Genomic DNA, 20,982 nt, shown 5'->3' on the forward strand with positions numbered 1-20,982 from the left:
CACGTATAACCCTTTTGGTTCCAGGTATAACCCTTTTGGTTCCAGGTATAACCCTTTTGGTTCCAGGTATAACCCTTTTGGTTCCAGGTATAACCCTTTTGGTTCCAGGTATAACCCTTTTGAGTTGCATGTACAGTAGAACCCTTTAAACAGAGGGTTCTATATGGAACCCAAAGTGTTTCTACCTGGAACCAAAAAGGGTTCTCAAATGGGAACAGCCGAAGAACCCTTTTGGAACCCTTTTTTCTAAGAGTGTAAACCCAAGCTGCCCTCTCTCCACCACCAGGCGGAGAGAGGGCAGCTACTGGCAGTAGCCTAGTGGTTAGAGCGTTGGACTAGTAACCGTTGGACTAGTTAAATAAAGGTAAAAAACTAAACAAACAAAAAAACAAAAATATATACCCAAGCCGCCCTCTCTCCACCACCAGGCATGGACTAAAGTAAATACCCAAGCTGCCCTCTCTCCACCACCAGGCATGGTGCTACAGTATATACCCAAGCTGCCCTCTCTCCACCACCAGGCATGGACTAAAGTATATACCCAAGCTGCCCTCTCTCCACCACCAGGCATGGACTAAAGTATATACCCAAGCTGCCCTCTCTCCACCACCAGGCATGGACTAAAGTAAATACCCAAGCTGCCCTCTCTCCACCACCAGGCATGGACTAAAGTAAATACCCAAGCTGCCCTCTCTCCACCACCAGGCATGGTGCTACAGTATATACCCAAGCTGCCCTCTCTCCACCACCAGGCATGGACTAAAGTATATACCCAAGCTGCCCTCTCTCCACCACCAGGCATGGTGCTACAGTATATACCCAAGCTGCCCTCTCTCCACCATCAGGCATGGTGCTACAGTATATACCCAAGCTGCCCTCTCTCCACCACCAGGCATGGTGCTACAGTATATACCCAAGCTGCCCTCTCTCCACCACTAGGCATGGACTAAAGTATATACCCAAGCTGCCCTCTCTCCACCACCAGGCATGGACTAAAGTATATACCCAAGCTGCCCTCTCTCCACCACCAGGCATGGTGCTACAGTATATACCCAAGCTGCCCTCTCTCCACCACCAGGCATGGTGCTACAGTATATACCCAAGCTGCCCTCTCTCCACCACACAGGCATGGTGCTACAGTATATACCCAAGCTGCCCCTCTCTCCACCACCAGGCATGGTGCTACAGTATATACCCAAGCTGCCCTCTCTCCACCACCAGGCATGGTGCTACAGTATATACCCAAGCTGCCCTCTCTCCACCACCTCATGCCTGCTCCATCTGTCAAGAGCCCCTTTTCCATCATTATTTAGAAATAAACACTTTGGTGGAAGTTAGGCACAGAGAGAGACGTGGCTAAATGAGAGACTTTAATGTGCTGCCTGGGCCTTGAGAGCTCTCCAGGCCCAGTCCTTTTCAAGCTTAATCGTGAGCTCTGATGAGATTTTAAAAAGCGAGCATAAGCCGCTGTATGCAATTTACGCTCATTAGGACGCCATTTCACAAGGATTCATTATCAGGCCAATTATTTTGAATTGTATCATGCGAAAGGTTAGCTGTAGGTGACAGGGGAGAGGGAACAGCCTGGGGGGGAGCAGAGAGATGCAATGCAGCCCAGAGCGAGCCTGTGCATTTTAATGCCGTCTGAAATGAACTAGCCTGCAGAGCAAATTACATTGACCTGGATCACACACGTCGACAGTGAGGAGGCAGAACCCAGCAGGAAACCTTTTAACCCTTTACCCAGTCATGGACACAGTCAGCCTGCCAATTCTACTTGCAGACAGACATGAATAGATAGACAGCCTACCAACACCACTGCATGAGTTTTTATAATAATCTTCAAATGAGAAAATCGTGCAAAATGCATCTTTAAATGTCTACATGGCACAATGCTCATTTAAGCTTCTGACGAAGTTCTCCAATGAAAAAGATGCACAAGCCACGGGGAAATAGAACTGCGGAGAGATTGTACTTTAAGACCAGCAGTACAAGAAACATGACCTTATTTGTTTGGAGCTTGTCCTCGAGTTATGGAGATTTGGTCTCACGCTTAGACTCCCTGCACAGAGAAATAAATAAACAATAAACAAACAACAGACAAGCAGGTTCCAATCAATACCCTGACCAGTACACTGGTATAACAGCCTTTCTTCCAAGCCTGAGCTGCTTGCGGAGGAGTAAGACAAACAGGGTTTGTGAAAAGGGCTCTATCCCCCAGAGGAGCCAACCTGCCATTGATTATGGGGATGTCCTTTACCGTCCAGGTGACAGAGACGAACCAGACCAGCGGTCCTCTTTGTTTGTCTTCAGACACTGCATGCATGCAGAATGATATGAATAAGCGTTCAACATTTTATTAAAGGGACACTTCACCCAAATGACAAAATGCATCTAACTATGGATAATTGGTTTCAAACCACAGACGAACCACCTCCGATACACATGTACTGTAGGCCTGGTGTTGTGAACACATACAGTACCTTCAGAAAGTATTCACACCCCTTCACTCTTTCCACATTTTGTTGTGTTACAGCTTTGAATTTAGCCTGAGCTTAACAAGTGACATAATACTTTGCATGGACTCACTGTGTGTGCAATAATAGTGTTTAACAATATTTGTTAATGACTACCACATCTCTGTACCCCACACATACAATTATCTGTAAAGTCCCTCAGTCAAGCACTGAATTTCAAACACAAATTCAACCACAAAGACCAGGGAGTTTTTTAATGCCTCACAAAGAAGGGAACCTATTGGTAGATGGGTAAAAAAAAAGCAAACATCAACTATCCCTTTGACAATGGGGAAGTTATTAATTACACTTTGGATGGTGTATCAATACAACCAGTCACTACAAAAATGCAGGCATCCTCCCTAACTCAGTTACCGGAGAGGAAGGAAACCACTCATGGATTTCACCATGAGGCCAACAGTGACTTTAAAACAGTTACAGAGTTTAATGGATGTGATAGGAGAAAACCTTTTAGTTACTCCACAATACTAACTTAAATGACAGAGTGAAAATAAGGAAGCCTGTACAGAATAAAAATATTCCAAACACATGCATCCTGTTTGCAATAAGGCACGAAAGTAAAACTGCAAAAAATGTGGCAAAGAAATTAACTTTATGTCCTGAATACAAAGCATTATGTTTGGGGCAAATCCAACACAACACGTCACTGATTACCACTCTTCATATTTTCAATCGTGGTGGTGGCTGTATCATATTATGATTGTCATTGGCAAGGACTAGAGAGTTTTTTTTATGATACAAAGAAACAGAATAGAGGTAAGCACAGGCAAAATCCTAGAGGAAAACCTGGTTCAGTCTTCTTTTTTAAAATGCACCTTTCAGCAGGACAATAACTTAAAACACAAGGCCAAATATACACTGGAGTTGCTTACCAAGATGACATTGAATGTTCCTGAGTGGCCTAGTTACAGTTTTGACTTAAATCGGCTTGAAAATCTATGTCAAGACTTGAAAATGGCAGTCTAGCAATGATCAACAACCAACTTGACAGATATAAAGAATTTAAAAAATAATAATATGCAAATAATGTACAATCCTGGTGTGCAAAGCTCCACCTCCGTTACACATGCATGCTTGCAGAATGAGATTTACCCAGAAAGACTCACAGCTGTAATCGCTGCTAAAATTAACTCAGGGGGTTGAATAACATTTTTACATTTACATTTTAGTCATTTAGCAGACGCTCTTATCCAGAGCGACTTACAGTAGTGAATGCATACATTTCACACCTTTTTTTTTCTTCCATACTGGTCCCCCGTGGGAATCGAACCCACAACCCTGGCGTTGCAAACACCATGCTCTACCAACTGAGCCACACTATATTTGTGTTTTATTTGTCATTAGCTTTTTACAAATGTTATACTTTTTCTTCCAGTTTGACAGAGTATTTTTGTAGATTGTTGTCAAAAAAATTACAATTAAATACATTTCAATCCCACTTTGTAACATAACAAATGATGGAAAAAGTCAAGGGGAGTGAATACTATCTGAAGGCACTGTAGGTCTAACGCAAGACAGTTATAATACTTTAATTAAGGTATTTATCAATGACCAGATGGAAATATCCCAGATTGTATTTTTAATATATCAATAACCAGAGGTGTGGTCACATGACTTGGATTCGAGTCAGACTCGAGTCACAAATATGGTGACTTGCAACTCGATTTTGAGTTTTAACACCAATGACTCGTGACTTAACTTGGATTTCAGCCTTTTGACTCGAACTGACTTGATACCCTCCCCAAGCCCAAATAATAGAAATGATGCTATTAAAAAGTGTGCAGCGCATCAACTCTTCATTTAACAGATTACAGTTTGAATCGGACAGCAGCCAATCAAATTATGCCAGCAGAGATAAAGTTGTGCGTGGCAGTGCAGAGGAATGTCGGTGGGTGAATTCAGATGGAGTCCTTGGAAAGATGATACCCAAAATTATTATTTTTGGATATAAAGACTACACTGTACTCATCAAAAAAATGGATTGCAACTTGCAAAACATGTGGTAAGAAAATTACAGACTGAGGCATAACAACTTCCAACTTTGTTGGACATTTGAAGCTGCGCAAAGAACGGTAAGTCATGGCTAATATAGCCGACAGCTATATAATTTATAACTTTACTGGTGTATCATGTAGGCTAACATAACATTAAATCAATGAGCCACACAGTCAGTCAGTGCGGGAACGTGATCATTGCACCCAAGATAAAGCTACAACTGGCCAGGCAGTTGGTAGCCTAAATCCTGCCTGATGTTACTGCTGTTCCTTAAACCATTGACATATGTTAGCTTACTGTAACCACACACACAGTGTGTGCGTGTGCGTGTGTGTGTGTTAAAGTTGGGCGATTGTGTACAAGCCTACATCGCCCTATCCTCGATAGTCGATTGCAATGGGGGGGGGGGGTCTTTCTCATGGCTACCCATGTATTTCCATGGAAATATAAAGTTTATTTGGACAGTAATAAATATATATATTTTTAGAAGCATTCATGATTTGCGTAAATGTAATATACTAACTATTACTCTTCTTAAAAATATGAAATGGTATTACATTTGGTGAAGAGCATATTATGACTTGTTTAGGACTCGAAACTCAAAGTTTAGGACTTGAGACTTGTCGGTCTTGACTTGAGACTTTACTCGGACTTGCCTGTCTTGACTTGAGACTTGGGACTTGAGTGCTAAGACTTGAGACTTACTTGTGACTTGTAAAACAATGGCTTGGTCCCACCTCTGTCAATAACCCAGACAGATGGACACCTGTCTAAAACTTCACCACAGCCAGCCACAGAGTTGAGGCTCTGAATTGAACATCTCAGCTCTTTGAATGGCTGGCTCTCTGGGTTGGCGTGTATGTGACTACTGTATCTGCATAATACATCCTGTGGCATTTGCCGCAGAAAATGGGGATGAAAGGAGCAGGCGGCATTTGTTCCTCTTCAGTTGTCATGGGTACTCGGCTGATGTGTTCACTCTCCCGTTTTATCTGGGTTTTGTTTGGAGGGGGCAAGACACCGCAAATCCAACCCCTTAAAACGTTCTAATTTAACCTGATCTCCCTCCTTCTCCCTCCCTCTCCCTCCCCCTCTCCCTCCTTGTCGCCCTCCCTCTCCCTCCCTCTCTTTGAGCGACCGTTCCGCTCCTCTGAATTTACTACTTTCACGCCTCTTATTGTCTGTCTGCACCTGGGCCTTGGCGATGAAGGACTTCAGCCCTAATGCTAGCCAACCACACACACTACCAGCAACTTAACTTTCATTCTAAGACAAGGGTCTAAACATGAGGACAGAGACAGATTTACAAATGCACCCACAAACACAGACATACACACACACTGGTACAGAGTTAATTGAAGTATGTCCCTCATATGTCGAATTAAAGAAAGCTGCCATTCAGTTTCCTTTTTCCCACCCACTTGACCCATTTTTCACTGGTGAAAATACACATTCATTAAATTGCATTCAACATACAATTTGTTACTCTCCACCCATTCCACTATTGGATTAGTGCTTGCTTGAACAACTAGACTGATGTGGACAACGGTGGTATTGGACATGTCAAAGATGAATGCTTCCCAGTTGCCCAGTAGGAGATGGTTGTTGCACTCAATCAACATGATGTGTGCGCATAGAGCCAGGGCAGTAGCACTAAGGAAGAGAGAATGCTCTCCACACACTGAAAAAACAAGTCTTTGAACTTAATTCATATTCTTTTACATATCGCATAGTGGTTTTGTCAAAAAATAACAATACAATTCAGGTGCAGGTGCAGGTTTTAGAGCCAGGTCAAGCAAACTGTTCAGTGTGACAAACAGGGTTGTCATCCAAGCCCACCCAGTTTCCCAGTTGGTCTAATGTAACCTAGTTAATGGAACACAGAACGTTACCGTGCTAAGGGACTGTGTCGGTCTTTATTATAATTAGAAACTCAGTGGCTAATGCCAGAAGCTAGTCCTTTTGCACGTTCATATACGGTATGTTGCCTCATACTGTATGTAGTCTCGTACTGTTCTGCATGTTATATTGGCATTTATACGTGTCACATATCAATTTGCAAACAATGTAAAATACACATACATACACACACACACACACACACATATATGTGTATATATATATATCCCCCCCCCATCCACTCACACACACACACACACACACACACACACACACACACACACACACACACACACACACACATCACTGAGTTAACCTCTATGGGCTAGGTGGGACGCTTGCGTCCCACCTACTCAACAGCCAGTGTAATCCCGTGGCGCGTTATTCAAATTCCTCAAAAATGCAAAAACTTCAATTTTTCAAACATATGACTATTTTACACCATTTTAAAGACAAGACTCTCGTTAATCTAACCACACTGTCCGATTTCAAAAAGGCTTTACAACGAAAGCAAAACATTAGATTATGTCAGCAGAGTACCCAGCCAGAAATAATCAGACACCCATTTTTCAAGCTAGCATATAATGTCACATAAACCCAAACCACAGCTAAATGTAGCACTAACCTTTGATGATCTTCATCAGATGACAACCCTAGGACATTATATTATACAATACATGCATGTTTTGTTCAATCAAGTTCATATTTATATCAAAAACCAGCTTTTTACATTAGCATATGACTAGCATGTGACTAGCATTCCCACCGAACACTGCCGGTGAATTTACTAAATTACTCACGATAAACGTTCACAAAAAGCATAACAATTATTTTAAGAATTATAGATACAGAACTCCTCTATGCACTCGATATGTCCGATTTTAAAATAGCTTTTCGGTGAAAGCACATTTTGCAATATTCTCAGTAGATAGCCCGGCATCACAGGGCTAGCTATTTAGACACCCAGCAAGTTTAGCACTCACCAAAGTCAGATTTACTATAAGAAAAATGTTATTACCTTTGCTGTCTTCGTCAGAATGCACTCCCAGGACTTCTACTTCAATAACAAATGTTGGTTTGGTTCAAAATAATCCATTGTTATATCCAAATAGCGGCGTTTTGTTCGTGCGTTCAAGACACTATCCGAAAGGGTAAATAAGGGTGACGAGCATGGCGCAATTCGTGACAAAAAAATTCTAAATATTCCATTACCGTACTTCGAAGCATGTCAACCGCTGTTTAAAATCAATTTTTATGCCATTTTTCTCATAAAAAAGCGATAATATTCCCACCGGGAATCTGCTTTTAGGTAAACAGACGAAAGAAAATAAAGCATTCGGTCGACTCGGGCACGCGCCTAAGCCCATAGTACTCTGATCGGCCACTTGCCAAACGCGATAATGTGTTTCAGCAAGAGGCTGCCTCGATATCGTTCAGCTTTTTCCCGGGCTCTGAGAGCCTATGGGAGCCGTAGGAAGTGTCACGTTATTGCAAAGATCCTCAGTCTTCAATAAAAAGAGCCAAGATGAAACACAACTTGTCAGACAGGCCACTTCCTGCATGGAATCTTCTCAGGTTTTGGCCTGCCATATGAGTTCTGTTATACTCACAGACACCATTACACCAAGGCCTGTACTCTAGAGCGGGATCGATTTGGAGGTGGAGGGTCCGTCATGGTCTGGGGCGGTGTGTCACAGCATCATTGGACTGAGCTTGTTGTCATTGCAGGCAATCTCAATGCTGTGCGTTACAGGGAAAACATCCTCCTCACTCATGTGGTACCCATCCTGGAGGCTCATCCTGACATGACCCTCCAGCATGACAATGCCACCAGCCATACTGCTCGTTCTGTGCAAGATTTCCTGCAAGACAGGAATGTCAGTGTTCTGCCATAGCCAGCGAAGAGCCCAGATCTCAATCCCATTAAGCACGTCTGGGACCTGTTGGATCGGAGGGTGAGGGCTAGGGCCATTCCCCCAAGGAATGTCTGGGAACTTGTAGGTGCCTTGGTGGAAGAGTGGGGTAACATCTCACAGCAAGAACTGGCAAATCTGGTGCAGTCCATAAGGATGAAATGCACTGCAGTATTTAATGCAGCTGGTGGCCACACCAGATACTGACTGTTACTTTTGATTTTGACCCACCCCTTTCAGGGACACATTAATCAATTTCTGTTAGTCACATGTCTGTGGAACTTGTTCAGTTTATGTCTCAGTTGTTGAATCTTGTTATGTTCATACAAATATTTACACATGTTAAGTTTGCTGAAAATAAATGCAGTTGACAATGAGAGGTGTGGTGGATGAATCAGAATTAGTTGGGTAACATAGATAATTAAGATGTTTTATTAGTATAATATGCTTATGTGAGATACTTGTCATTAGAAAGTGTCCTTTGGACTCTGGTGTCTTTCAGTTGCACGTTTCCCTTAGCTGGGGCTCAGTCACTTGGGGCCCAGAGAGGGGAGAGGTCAGACTTGTTTTTTACATGTCTCTGTTGCTATGCAGAATATCAGCAAGAGAGGAGGACAGAATGAAATATTGTCTTCATATGTGAATGTGTCTTTACTTATTCTTAAACCATGTGAAGGGATGGTGTGATTAATGGGGAACCAATTATTTGTCTCCACAATGTCTGTGCGCAGGTCACTCCCCTCAGTGAGCTTGTCCAGGAGTGGGAACAAGAGGTGTCTTACTGAGGATGGGCCTCTATGAGATAGCACTTACAGAGGAGAATTATGATGTATTTTGATAAGAACGCCTAAAAAGCATTCCAGAGGACATGAGCTAATGGTTTTGTTCTATACCGTACCAGGGAGGGACGGTTCTAGAGAGACCAGACACCGATCTATATAATGAACACTGTTGAGATAGCAGTTGCTGTCTTGTGGTTTATAGATATCTTTTCATACAAAACTTAACCTTTGTGAACTGTTCCTAAGATTTGTGGTTCGTCAATGTACGTTGAAGGGGTGGATTCATGGGTATAAAAAGCTCTTTGTATTGTTGTATAGTGACCTTCCTGGTTCATTCGAGAGAGTGCATTATTGAAGGTCAAAGATGCTTTTGCAAAAGTATCTTAATTATTAAATATGTAGTTTAACTCAGACTGGTGTGTTTGTAACTCCTCATTTGGTAATGCAGAAATTAGCCACCACAGACGACGTTTCTTTTTTTGCTTATTTTATCTACAGTAGCTTTGACTGGACTGATCATGTCATCATCATACTTTCAAAATCTTAGCTAGCAGTCATCATCATGAATCAAGTCGACAATCTACTAACAAATTATTTTTAATACTTGTCATATGAAGAGAAATAATGAAGAGAAATGATAGATAAAACGTATCAGTGCTCATCGGCCATTGGACATAAACATTACACAACAAGTTGGAAATCGCAAATTCAACAATGAGTGGTTCGGAAGGAATCAGTGGCTAACTGCAAGCATTGCAAAGCAATCACTAGCCTGCTATTCAGTGGAGTGGGTGTGTGGTCCCAAGTCAAAGATTAAGGCTCTCTTTTTGTAGTTTAAAATTATAAACATTCAACATTGGCCATGCTGTCAATGAAGAATGATTGTGCTGCGCTCAAAACAACTGTTAACTCGGAACTGCAAAATCGGACTTTAGTGAGTTGTAGGAACTCGGGGAAAAACGAGCTACGACTGAGAAAATACGTATTGAACTTTCATCCAACTCGGAATTGTAAATCGGGAACTCAGGCATCTTTCTAGATGCACCTGTACTGTCTCCACCTGAAGATCACTGACATCATCATGATTCAAAAATATTTTTTTTTTAGTTCCCAGTTGTCTTGAAAGCACCACAAATCCAGAGAATGCCAGACTTTGATGACAAAGTTTGAAGACAAAATTTGCCCACGAAGGACCACCTCGCCACCTTCCTGTTCAAGTGAGCACATCACAACAAGGTGAGTCCAAACATGTCTTGTATGCTGCTGCATAAATTATGTAATATGCCAGGGAGATATGTATACTGCAGCTAAGAAAGTAATACTAAGTGTATGTTGTGTAGTAAGCTGTTAGTAGCCCATGTGCCTCACACTAATAATTTGGTCTATTTTCACCTTTTCATTTCCTACTGTTCTGACTTGGTGGTGCACATGCAGCCTATAGCCTTTTTTTGAGAAATGTAATCATTGAATATTGAAAGAGCTTTCATTGTCTGCTTAGATGCCCCCTTTATTTATCCTACGGTTATGACATGTTGTACAGGGAGAACACTGTAAGAACGGCCCATATTCTGAATTCTGTCGCTGTACATTTCAAAAGTGCTGGACGAATAGCTATATCGACTACGTCCGTCCTAGCTCGCTCATTAATGTCTTAATCGCATTTACGGATTGCCTCTTATCTGCTTGTTGTTCCCTTATGCCATAGTTTGCACATATCAATTGTCAGTAGAAACCACATTTGTTTAAGCAAGTCGGCCATATCAGCTATGTTTTTTTTAAAGGCAGTAAATGAGGCTGAATGAACTGTTTCACTGCCAGACAAGGCTCCGCTGATAGCCAGGTGTAGCAGTGGTATAGTGCAATTAATGTATTGTTTAGTGTTGTGTTGTGTAGTGGCTTTGCTGGCATGCATCCCACTTGTTGTTTTTTTGCCCCACTAAGATTTACATACTAAAATCGCCCTGGCTAGGTGGTGCCAGGAAAATAACCTCTTCCTCAATTTCAACTAAATGAAGGAGCTGATCGTGGACTACAGAAGACAGCAGAGAGAGCACACCCCCATCCACATCGACGGGGCCTTAGTGGAGATGGTCAAAAGCTTCAAGTTCCTTGGTGTACACATCACTGACAACCTGAAATGGCCCCTTCACAGACAGCGTGGCAAAGAAGGCGCAACAGCGCATCTTCAAGCTCAGGAGGCTGAAGAAATGTGGATTGCTTCCTAAGACAACCATGAATTTCTACAGATGCACCATTGAGAGCATCCTGTCGGGCTATATCACCGCCTGGTATGGCAATTGCACCATCCGCAACTGCAGGGCACTCCAGAGGGTGCTGCGGTCAGCCCAACACATCACCGGGGGCACAGTGCCTGCCCTCCAGGATAACTACAGCACCTTGTGTCACAGGAAGACCAAGAAGATCATCAAGGACCTAGCCACCTGAGCCACAGCCTGTTCACCCTGCTACCATCTAGAAGGTGGAGACAGTACAGGTGCATCACAGCTGGGACCGAGAAACAGCTTCTATCTCCAGGCCAACAGACTGTTAAAACAGTCACCACCAGCCGGCCTCCACCCAGTACCCTGCCCTGAACCTTAGTGACTGCTGAGGAGATGTTTTGTCGCAAAGTTTTTTTACTCATCTCATACATCAGTAATAAAGGCCCAGTTCATTAATTTGTTGGATTTATTTATTTATTCTCCGGTTTTTTTATTGATTTATCAGGGGATGCTGTAGCACCCTCAGCAACCCAACATCCCACGGCTATGCTCTCTGGCAGAGGAGTTATGGTGCCTTGGGGAATGAAATATAGATGACTGTCTGCTGATGGATGACTGGAGAAAATGACCTTAAAAAGGATGTTGCGACTGAAGTAAACTGAGAAAAAGCAGTATTTCCAAGGAGGATGTCTTAAAATGCCTGCTATACATACACAAATGACAGGCATGCTCTCCCACATTAGACATTTTGTGAACCCTTCTCCCTTGCAAAGTACTTATACTGTGAATAATGCAACAAAAGATAAATCAGGTGTCTTCATTTTTCTCATATTCATTATATATTCACTAAATCCAAACTCAGTCACAGGTAGGAGGAGGAAAACCAAGGCCTCGTAAAAAAATATTGACGAGATAATTTAAATAGAAAGTACGGTGGAACAAGCATCTGCCCTTCAATTTGCCACAGATGACAATTACTCACTGAACTGTGTTGTATGTGTGTGTGTGTGGTTTGTGTATGTGAATGTGAATGTGTGTGCATGAGTGTGGGTAGACCCCAAAAACGAAGAAATACTTGGGATGCCACCCAGTGGCTGAGGAGAAAGCTATCTCTCTCTCTAAAGTTGGTGAAATCCTCATAACCCTGGGTTATTATTCAACAATGACACTTCTCAGCCAATCAATATCTCATCATCGGAGTCAACACAGCTAGAGGGGTATACTACGAAGCAAGCTAGATCTACTCAGGGTTTTCTAAAGCTAGCCAGCTCCAGGTAGTTTCCCATTCCAGCTCAGGCTTCATCCGTAGCCTATTACGATGGCGGATATTGCTCGTCAGCGTGCCGCTAACTCTAGCCAATAGGGTCCAGCTGCGACGTCATCTCTCAGAGCAGTCTTTCCTCTGGAAAGTAGGGGTGTCAAAAGGAACCATATAAGGAGAAATGGGGGTTTCAAAAGGAACCATAGGAGAAGTGGGGATTTCGAAAGGAGTCTTTTATCCTGGGGCGGCAGGTAGCCTAGTGGTTAGAGCGTTGGGCCAGTAATCGAAAGGTTGCTCGATTGAATCCCCGAGCTGACAAGGTAAAAATCTGTCGTTCAGCCCCTGAACAAGGCAGATAACCCACTGTTCCTAGGCCGTCATTGTAAATAAGAATTTGTTTTTAAATGACTTGCCTGGACAACTAAAGTTAAAAAATACAAAAAAAACACTAGAACCGCCATGATGTGATATTATTATTTGAAATTGTATTAATAAATAATACATTGTAAAATTAATGCCTTTTTTTATAAGTTAAGGTAGCTAACGTTATCTACCATTTACATTATGAAAAACTTAACATTATATAGTATATGGCTATCAGTAGGTAACTTTCAAAGACACAGCTCACAGTGAGTGAATCTACTCTTTTTCTGCATAACTGACATTTCTTACCGTTATCTTTGCATCCATGAAATGTCTTCGAAAATTCTAACCATGTCTTGAATGGCACCTTTTAAACGCGATCGAACATCTCTGGAGAGACATGAATATTGCTGTTCAGTGACACTCCCCATCCAACCTGACAGAGCTTGAGAGGATCTGCTGAGAAGAATGGGAGAAACTCCCCAAATACAGGTGTGTCAAGCTTGTAGCGTCATACCCAAGAAGACTGGAGGCTGTAATTGCTGCCAAAGGGGCTTCAACAAAGTACTGAGTAAAGGGTCTGAATAATTATGTATATGTGATATCATTTTTTAAATCTTTTTTTTAAATTGAATAATAATGTTTTTGCTTTGTCAACCCCACTTCTAATTATATGGTTCCTTTCGAAACCCCCACTTCTCCATATGGTTCCTTTCGAAACCCCTACTTCTCCTTATATGGTGCGGTTAACCCTCACTATTCCTGACTATTCCTGAGGGATGATTGCTGAGATGACGTCGCAGCTGGACCCATCTCACTCCAAGCTTGTAACTGCACATGCATGTCGCACGTGGCTAGTCGAACGCTGAACTCGTTATTGAGATGATGCTGAAACATCAACCCACATGGGTAAATCAGTGCCACATTTTAATTTGTGCCGAAATCACATTTAAAGAAAAGTTATCTTGCAAATGAAGTAGGCTTTAGTATTAAATAGACTTTTAAATGTGATGTCTTTATTTTACTACTTTGGTGTGGTAATCAATGCGCAAAATATTTTTTTCCCCACACCCTCATTGATAAAATAATAGTATTAATACTAAAGTTTTACTGACGTAAATGTGTAATGTATTTTAACACCCAAAACATATTTGATTAATAAAATATGTAATAAGTTGTCTTCCTCAAATTAAGTGGATGATGATGCAATCTTTGCTAGAGGAAGGGAATCTGATTTAGGCTAATTGGTCCTCAACTCAAGGCTCAGACAGTAAATTCAGGATAAATGTATACTGAACAAAAATACTAACACTAAGATGTTACTGAGTTACAGTTCATAGAAGGAAATCAGTCAATTGAAATAAATTTGGCTCAAATTTATGGATTTCACATGACTGGGCATGGGCACAGCCATGGGTTGGCCTGGGAGGGCAGAGGCCCAGCCAATCAGAATGAGTTTTTCCCCACAAAAGGGCTTTATTACAGACAGAAATACACAGCACCCCCACCCCTCCTCAGACGATCCCGCAGGTGAAGAAGCCGGATGTGGAGGTCCTGGGCTGGTGTGGTTACACACGGTCTGTGGTTGTGAGGCCGATTGGATGTACTGCCAAATTCTCTAAAACAAGCCTGGTGGAGAAATGAACATTAAAATATCTGGCAACTGCTCTGTTGGACATTCCTATAGTCAGCAGGCCAATTGCATGCTCCCTCAAAACTTGAGACATTTGTGGCATTGTGTTGTGTGACAAAACTGCACATTTTAGAGTGGCCTTTTGTCCCCAGCAAAAGGTGCACCTTTGTAACGATCATACTGTTTAATCATTTTCTTGATATACCACACCTGTCAGGTGGATTAATTATATTGACAAAGGAGATATGCACACTAATAGGGATGTAAACCAATTTCTGCACAAAATTTGAGAGAAATAAGCTTTTTGTGAGTATGGAACATTTCTGGGATCTTTTATTTACATCATGAAATAAGGGACCAACCCTATACATGTTGTGTTCATAGTTTTGTTCAGTATAGATAGCCCTGAGTTAACCTGTCCCGGATCAAGTTAGCTCTTAAGGATTCATTGCCATAGAAATGTACCTGGCTACAAGGTGAGCCACTTTCATGGTACCGGTTATCCCAAGTTTAACCAGTTACCTGCTAACTCTTCAAACTACATTCGTAGTATAGGGCTCTGATTCTTGGTCCTAGAAAAAGTGAGTGTGAGCTGCCGACATGCTCCAGTGTGTTCTGTACATGCAGCTGTCAATCTGTCGGTCCACAAACAGAAGCAAAGTACATTAATTAGGCTTGCTGTCTGAGTCCATTTAAATTTGATGACCACTGAAATTGGATTGCTGATTTGAATTCTGGATGTCTGTACACCTATTTTTACATGTTTACATACCCTTCATATGCAAGATGAACATATGAATGCATTGTGAGTATGAACTGTTGTAGTGTTAATTGTCCAGCCCAAATCAATAGCTCGTCCAGGTAAAACTACACATCAGGTGAAAAACTGTAAAACTTTCATCCAAGCTTAAGAGGGATTTTTCCTAGCATAGGCTAGGCGGCTAAGGTGGAAAAGGATGGTATGATAAGGACATCATAATGGCTACTGGGTATGCAGGATATCAAATTGAAAAATAAAACATGACATAAAAATAAAAAATAAATCAAACTCCCTCACCCACTGTGACTGACAAGCCTGGCTTTATTGTAAGCAATAGAAAGGCAAAAACAATTAAGGCGCTTTCAGACACTGACTGTATAATGCCAACGAGATTAGATATCTTTGTGACAGCACTGCCATAGAGCAGGAAGACAAAGACAGAGTAGGATAAAGAATTGAAGAGAAAGACATTTCCATTTCGATCCATTTATGAATATGGAAAATGTTAAATACAGCCATTGAATGGCTTATTGAATATTCTATTGTATATAAGCTATGGTGCAGTATGTACACTGACTATATACATTCTACAGCCTCTTACAAACCAGAAATAAAACACATTCAATTATTTATTTTACTGATCTACACAACCTAGGCTAACCAACATTTCAAGGAGAAAATAAATGATTACATATTTAATTAATTCAGTTTTATTTTCTATCACGGATCACATTTGACAACCAGCCATGTGTAAACAACAAAGAAAAGTTGTGGTTACATATACACAGGACACTGCCCTAACCCAGCACGCTCAGCCCAAACATTTTTCACATAATTCACCCTTAAATGCTGTTGTTGGCATCTAGTCTCTCCTCCACAGCCCAAAAATGGTGCTTCTTTAGAAATCTATGCCAGAAGCAGTAAAATGTTATCCACGCTCACACTCCAGTGACAGAGAGAATGGCATTTTGATCAATTAAATTCCAGCCCATGCTCAATTGGAATCATTTGTATCCAGAGATCCTTGCCAGGAGTCTGGCAGGGGGAAAAAAGTTCATTACCTGCCTGAAAATACATTTTGAAAGGAAATAGAGAAATCTTGGGGGTGCTGCCAAGAAGTCATCTACACAGACAGTGTTTCTCCAGTTTTTAAAGGCCTCCATCGTAAAGTTCATTGTATTAATTCCATCTTAAAACGAAGATTGCTCATCACATTTCTCCACCTGGAACTTACAAACATACAACACATACAAAAAGCATGTCAGAATATTCAGCAGGCTACATGCTCACCCACCCCTCTACAGAAACTATACTTAACAAAAATATAGACGCAACATGTAAAAAGTGTTGGTCCCATGTTTCATGAGCTGAAATAAAAGATTGCAGAAACCTTTCAAATGCACAAAGCTTATTTCCCTGTTAGTGAGCAATTCTCCTTTGCCTAAGATAATTCAGCCACCTGACAGGTGTGGCATATCAAGAAGCTGATTAAAAAGCATGATCATTACACAGGTGCACCTTGAACTGGGAGAGAATATAAGGCCACTAAAATGTGCAGTTTTGTCACAAAACAATGCCACATACGTCTCAAGTTGAGGGAGCATGCAATTGGCATGCTGACTGCAGGAATATCCAACAGAGCTGTTGCCAGAAAATGTAAGCCTCCAACACCGTTTTAGAGAATTCGGCAGTACATCCAACCTGCCTCACAGAGACCACGTGCAACCTCGCCTGCCGAGGACCTCCACATCCGGTTTCTTCACCTACGGGATAATCTGAGGAGGGGGTGTGGTTCTGAGGAGTACTTCTGTGTGTAACAAAGCCCTTTGTGGGGAAAAACTCATTCTGATTGGCTGGGACTGGCTCTGAAATGGCCATTGCCCATTCATGTGAAATCCATAAATTAGGGCCTAATGAATTTATTTCAATTGACTTATTTCCTTCTATGAACTGTAACAGTAAAATATTTGAAATTGTTTAGTTTCGTTCAGTATATATTATTTAACACTTAAAATAAGATAAAAGGAAAACAGTGCAAAATCAACACCTTTAAGGATTGCGTCAAGCCACAGGTTGCCAACACACCCCACTGAGTGTCCGTTTCTCCCCTCAGCCTGTGGACACGGCAGACAGACAAGGATTGTTCGTCTCATTCCCAACCTGACTCGCTCCCTCCTCTACATCTCTCCCCAATTCTATCCCTCCCTCCTGTTCATTAGGCCCTCAGACTGTCTTGCCATCCTGCCGCCACAGAATTGCTTTCGCTTTGACTGTGTGCAGACAATCACCCATTCCATTATGGTGTTGATATCATTTCTCCTCTCTGTGCGAGCGCAGAATAGACTGTGAGATGGACAGTTTTCCCTTTCGATAAACAGAAAGACAGCTGATAATGAGAAATGCCTCCAAGGTCATCTTTTTGAAAAGACGATGGAGGAAAGAGAAGGGGGAACTGTGGTACTGTGAAAACGCTCATGGATGCTAGCTTTTTCCAGAGCAAATAACTCCGACCAGTGCTGTTCCACATCAAAGCCAAGGCTCTAGATATAAGCCCTCTTTAGATTTATTTTCAAATGGCAGTTGAACTGCAGGGCTGCTAGGTCATATAGCGGATCAATGCCTCTACAAGTGGTGAGAACAGGAAGAAGGATGATTATCCTGATTAGAGAGAAGAGAAAGGGTAACCTGCAGAAGTTCTAATAACTGGTTACTGTTTAATGTTATTCTGGTAGTTTGAGATACATATTGAAAAATACATATATGCCAAGATAATGTTCAGAACAGGATGCAATGTTGGTGCGGTGCTTATTTGAATTGTAGCAGTAGACACTAACCTAAAATATAGTTTAATTATCAGTGTATAGGTGTTGATGTCAAACCTTTCCTATCTGGTGGAATACCTTCCACAGATTTGACCTTGCATTTATTTTAATATGGCACCTGTGATGCTTCTTTACTCACATTCTCATCCCCAGTCGGCTGATGTGGTTATGTGATCAGTGGTATTTCTCTGTGAAGCAATACGGCATTAATATCGCCATTTCATCCCAGATGCTCAGGCAGGCAGGCACTGTCGAATTACACTGTCACAGCAGCAAATGGAGAATGCAATATCAACTCTCACTCACAGCTTGCTTGTCTTGCATGAATGTTCTGCAGCGTGACTGAAACATAACAGAGGATGAATGGCAGAGGAAAAAAGGAAAATAGGCCACATTCTAGAATATAGAGTTACTTTACCCATCACTCACAATGCTAATTGATCATCATCATCTCATATCAACAGGCGTGGCCTGTCGAAAGTCTGAAAACACACTGCAACGTAACCAGTTGGACGTACAGTGCATGTAGACACACACAATATACATTTACAGCCGTATGCATAACATCAATCTTACAAGTTTCCAGCCCAAAAATGTACAATAACTTGACTCCTACACACCACCACACAAAACCCTGCAGTCAAGATGGACGGTCGTGAAAGCTGCCCAGGCCCACCCATAACAAGAAGTCTTTCTTGTTAATCCACATTGTTCAGAAAGTCTGGACTGAGGAGTATGTCTAGTGTTGGACAGATACTGAAAGTCCCCTTTTTATAGTCAGTGGAGGTGGATGGTTGGTTCCACCTAGGTGAAGAGTGTGGTTGAAGCCATGTTGCAGAGGCCTACTGTGGAGTCACTGGTGCTTGTGTTGGCTTCTCTTCTCCTGGTGTCTGTGTTCCGCCAGGTGCATCTGCCTGCTGTTCCGCCAGCATGTCTGTCAGCTTCATGCCCAACACTGGATTCCTGGTCTCTGACGCCACCTGCAGGCCAAGCGGCAAAAGTGCAGCCAGTCAGTTTAACAGAAGGTCTCATGATTGTAAGTGATTAGTACTATACAGTATTTGGGAAAAGGGCAGACAGCATTACAATTAATAAGTTGTATCATTTGAACAGTCTACTCACCGCAGGAGTACCCCTCCTCCTCAACACCAAGCCCTCAGCAAGGAGAGCCTTCCCAGTCTCCTCAAACAGAGACTGTTTCTCCAGCTCTCCCTGGCTCTCGAACTCTGTGTACTTCTCCACAAACCTACAAAAAGGAAGAAAAAAAAACACACGTGTGTGTATGTATGTATGTATATATAAAATAATCGAATTGCAGTAGTTAGGATCCAGCATTACAGACATGTGGAATCCCAAAACTTAACAAACCAACAATGTGATTAATTGTGAAAATCTGCCCATACCTTTGGCATGTTGAAACAAAGCTGGATTTGGAGAGATCAAAAACTCTGGGCCCTGTTCCATACATCTCGTAAAATTTCCTGGAAGAGAGTCTGGTGCTGATCAACAAATTGACATTTCCATCCCTAACAGCTTTTGAATGACAGTAAAAAGTTTAAGGTAAACAGTTTAATTAGCTTACGCTCTGATTTCATCCTCTCTGTAGAAGATGTTTGGCACAGCCTCTTCTTTCTTCCCATATATCTTGGCCACTGGTCTGACATAAAGTGGGTCCTTCATGGGTGGAAAGGTCTTGTATACATCATACCAAATGGGCTTGTCAGACTGTTTGACAACTCCAGAACGCATAAGATCTCTGACTCTGAAAAAGAAACCAGTGAGCCATCAGCAAAAACGTGAACAATGGAGCAAATGCATCCCATGCACTCTCAATTTATCAATTGCAAAGAGCTAGCTAACGTTAGCATTCATTTATATTATGCGGAACCATAGGCTAGATAGCATTGGCTACAAGTTGCAGAAAAGTCACTCAACCATCAAAGAAAATTGTTTCTACCTAACATTAGCTAGATAGCAAACTCTAAAGGGTCTACAAAACTAGATGGTATCCTCCAGTAACCTTGACACCAAAATTATGCTGGCTAATATTAGCAACACGACATTTGAACCAACCGCGTGAACACGGTTCCGAATTTTTCAAGTCGACTTCCTGCCATAATTGACTTGAATTTAACTACACTATGCGTGTAAAATGCCGCTAGGTAATTATACAGTAAACTCTAAGATCATAGTTAGCAACCACCAACTACAGAGCCTATTTTCACCAGCATGGACGACCACCACTTCCGCATGTAATTTCTGCAGGGATAAACTGCACCGAAAGCGAACTGTAAAAACATGGGGCGGGTTCCAGATCGTCTGCATTTTAAGCGCTGCGGTCACTGACACTCTGAACAAGAGGCTTTCAATAAGGCATCAACTACAGTCCGTGGCGACCCGTCATTCAGGGCAGGTGGAGCCCCACCTGTTTAGCAAAATTATTATGCCTGTTTTGCATGTTATTTCGGCATTAACACGTGTCACATATCAGTTTGCAAAAAATATATATATACTGCTCAAAAAAATAAAGGGAACACTTAAACAACATATCCTAGATCTGAATGAAAGAAATCATCTTATTAAATACTTTTTTCTTTACATAGTTGAATGTGCTGACAACAAAATCACACAAAAATAATCAATGGAAATCCAATTTATCAACCCATGGAGGTCTGGATTTGGAGTCACACTCAAAATTAAAGTGGAAAACCACACTACAGGCTGATCCAACTTTGATGTAATGTCCTTAAAACAAGTCAAAATGAGGCTCAGTAGTGTGTGTGGCCTCCACGTGC

At 41.8% G+C, this 20,982-nt stretch overlaps 1 protein-coding gene across 6 annotated transcripts; it reads right to left on the minus strand.

The window, feature by feature from the left end:
* Positions 1-15,668: 15,668 nt before the first annotated feature.
* Positions 15,669-20,507, minus strand: LOC106613080 (small ribosomal subunit protein mS23). 6 transcript variants are annotated; one of them, XR_006771204.2, is made up of 7 exons: positions 20,261-20,468; positions 19,770-19,949; positions 19,591-19,668; positions 19,310-19,433; positions 18,617-19,167; positions 18,327-18,529; positions 15,669-16,594 (listed from the first exon to the last, which is right to left on the minus strand). XR_006771204.2 is itself a non-coding variant. In XM_014214978.3 (5 exons), exons 2-5 carry the CDS (start codon positions 19,934-19,936, stop codon positions 19,030-19,032), a joined length of 507 nt encoding a protein of 168 aa, XP_014070453.1. In that variant the 5' UTR covers positions 19,937-19,949; positions 20,413-20,507; the 3' UTR covers positions 15,669-19,029. The 6 variants fall into 6 exon arrangements, 3 of the variants coding, with proteins under 3 accessions (XP_014070453.1, XP_014070452.1, XP_014070455.1); XR_006771203.2 differs by having other exon boundaries at positions 15,669-18,529; XR_001330436.3 differs by having other exon boundaries at positions 18,327-19,167.
* Between the last annotated feature and the right edge of the window lie 475 nt (positions 20,508-20,982).

The sequence above is a fragment of the Salmo salar genome, chromosome 09, assembly GCF_965601325.2.
Source record: "Salmo salar chromosome 09, fSalSal1, whole genome shotgun sequence".
NCBI classification, from domain to species: domain Eukaryota; kingdom Metazoa; phylum Chordata; class Actinopteri; order Salmoniformes; family Salmonidae; genus Salmo; species Salmo salar.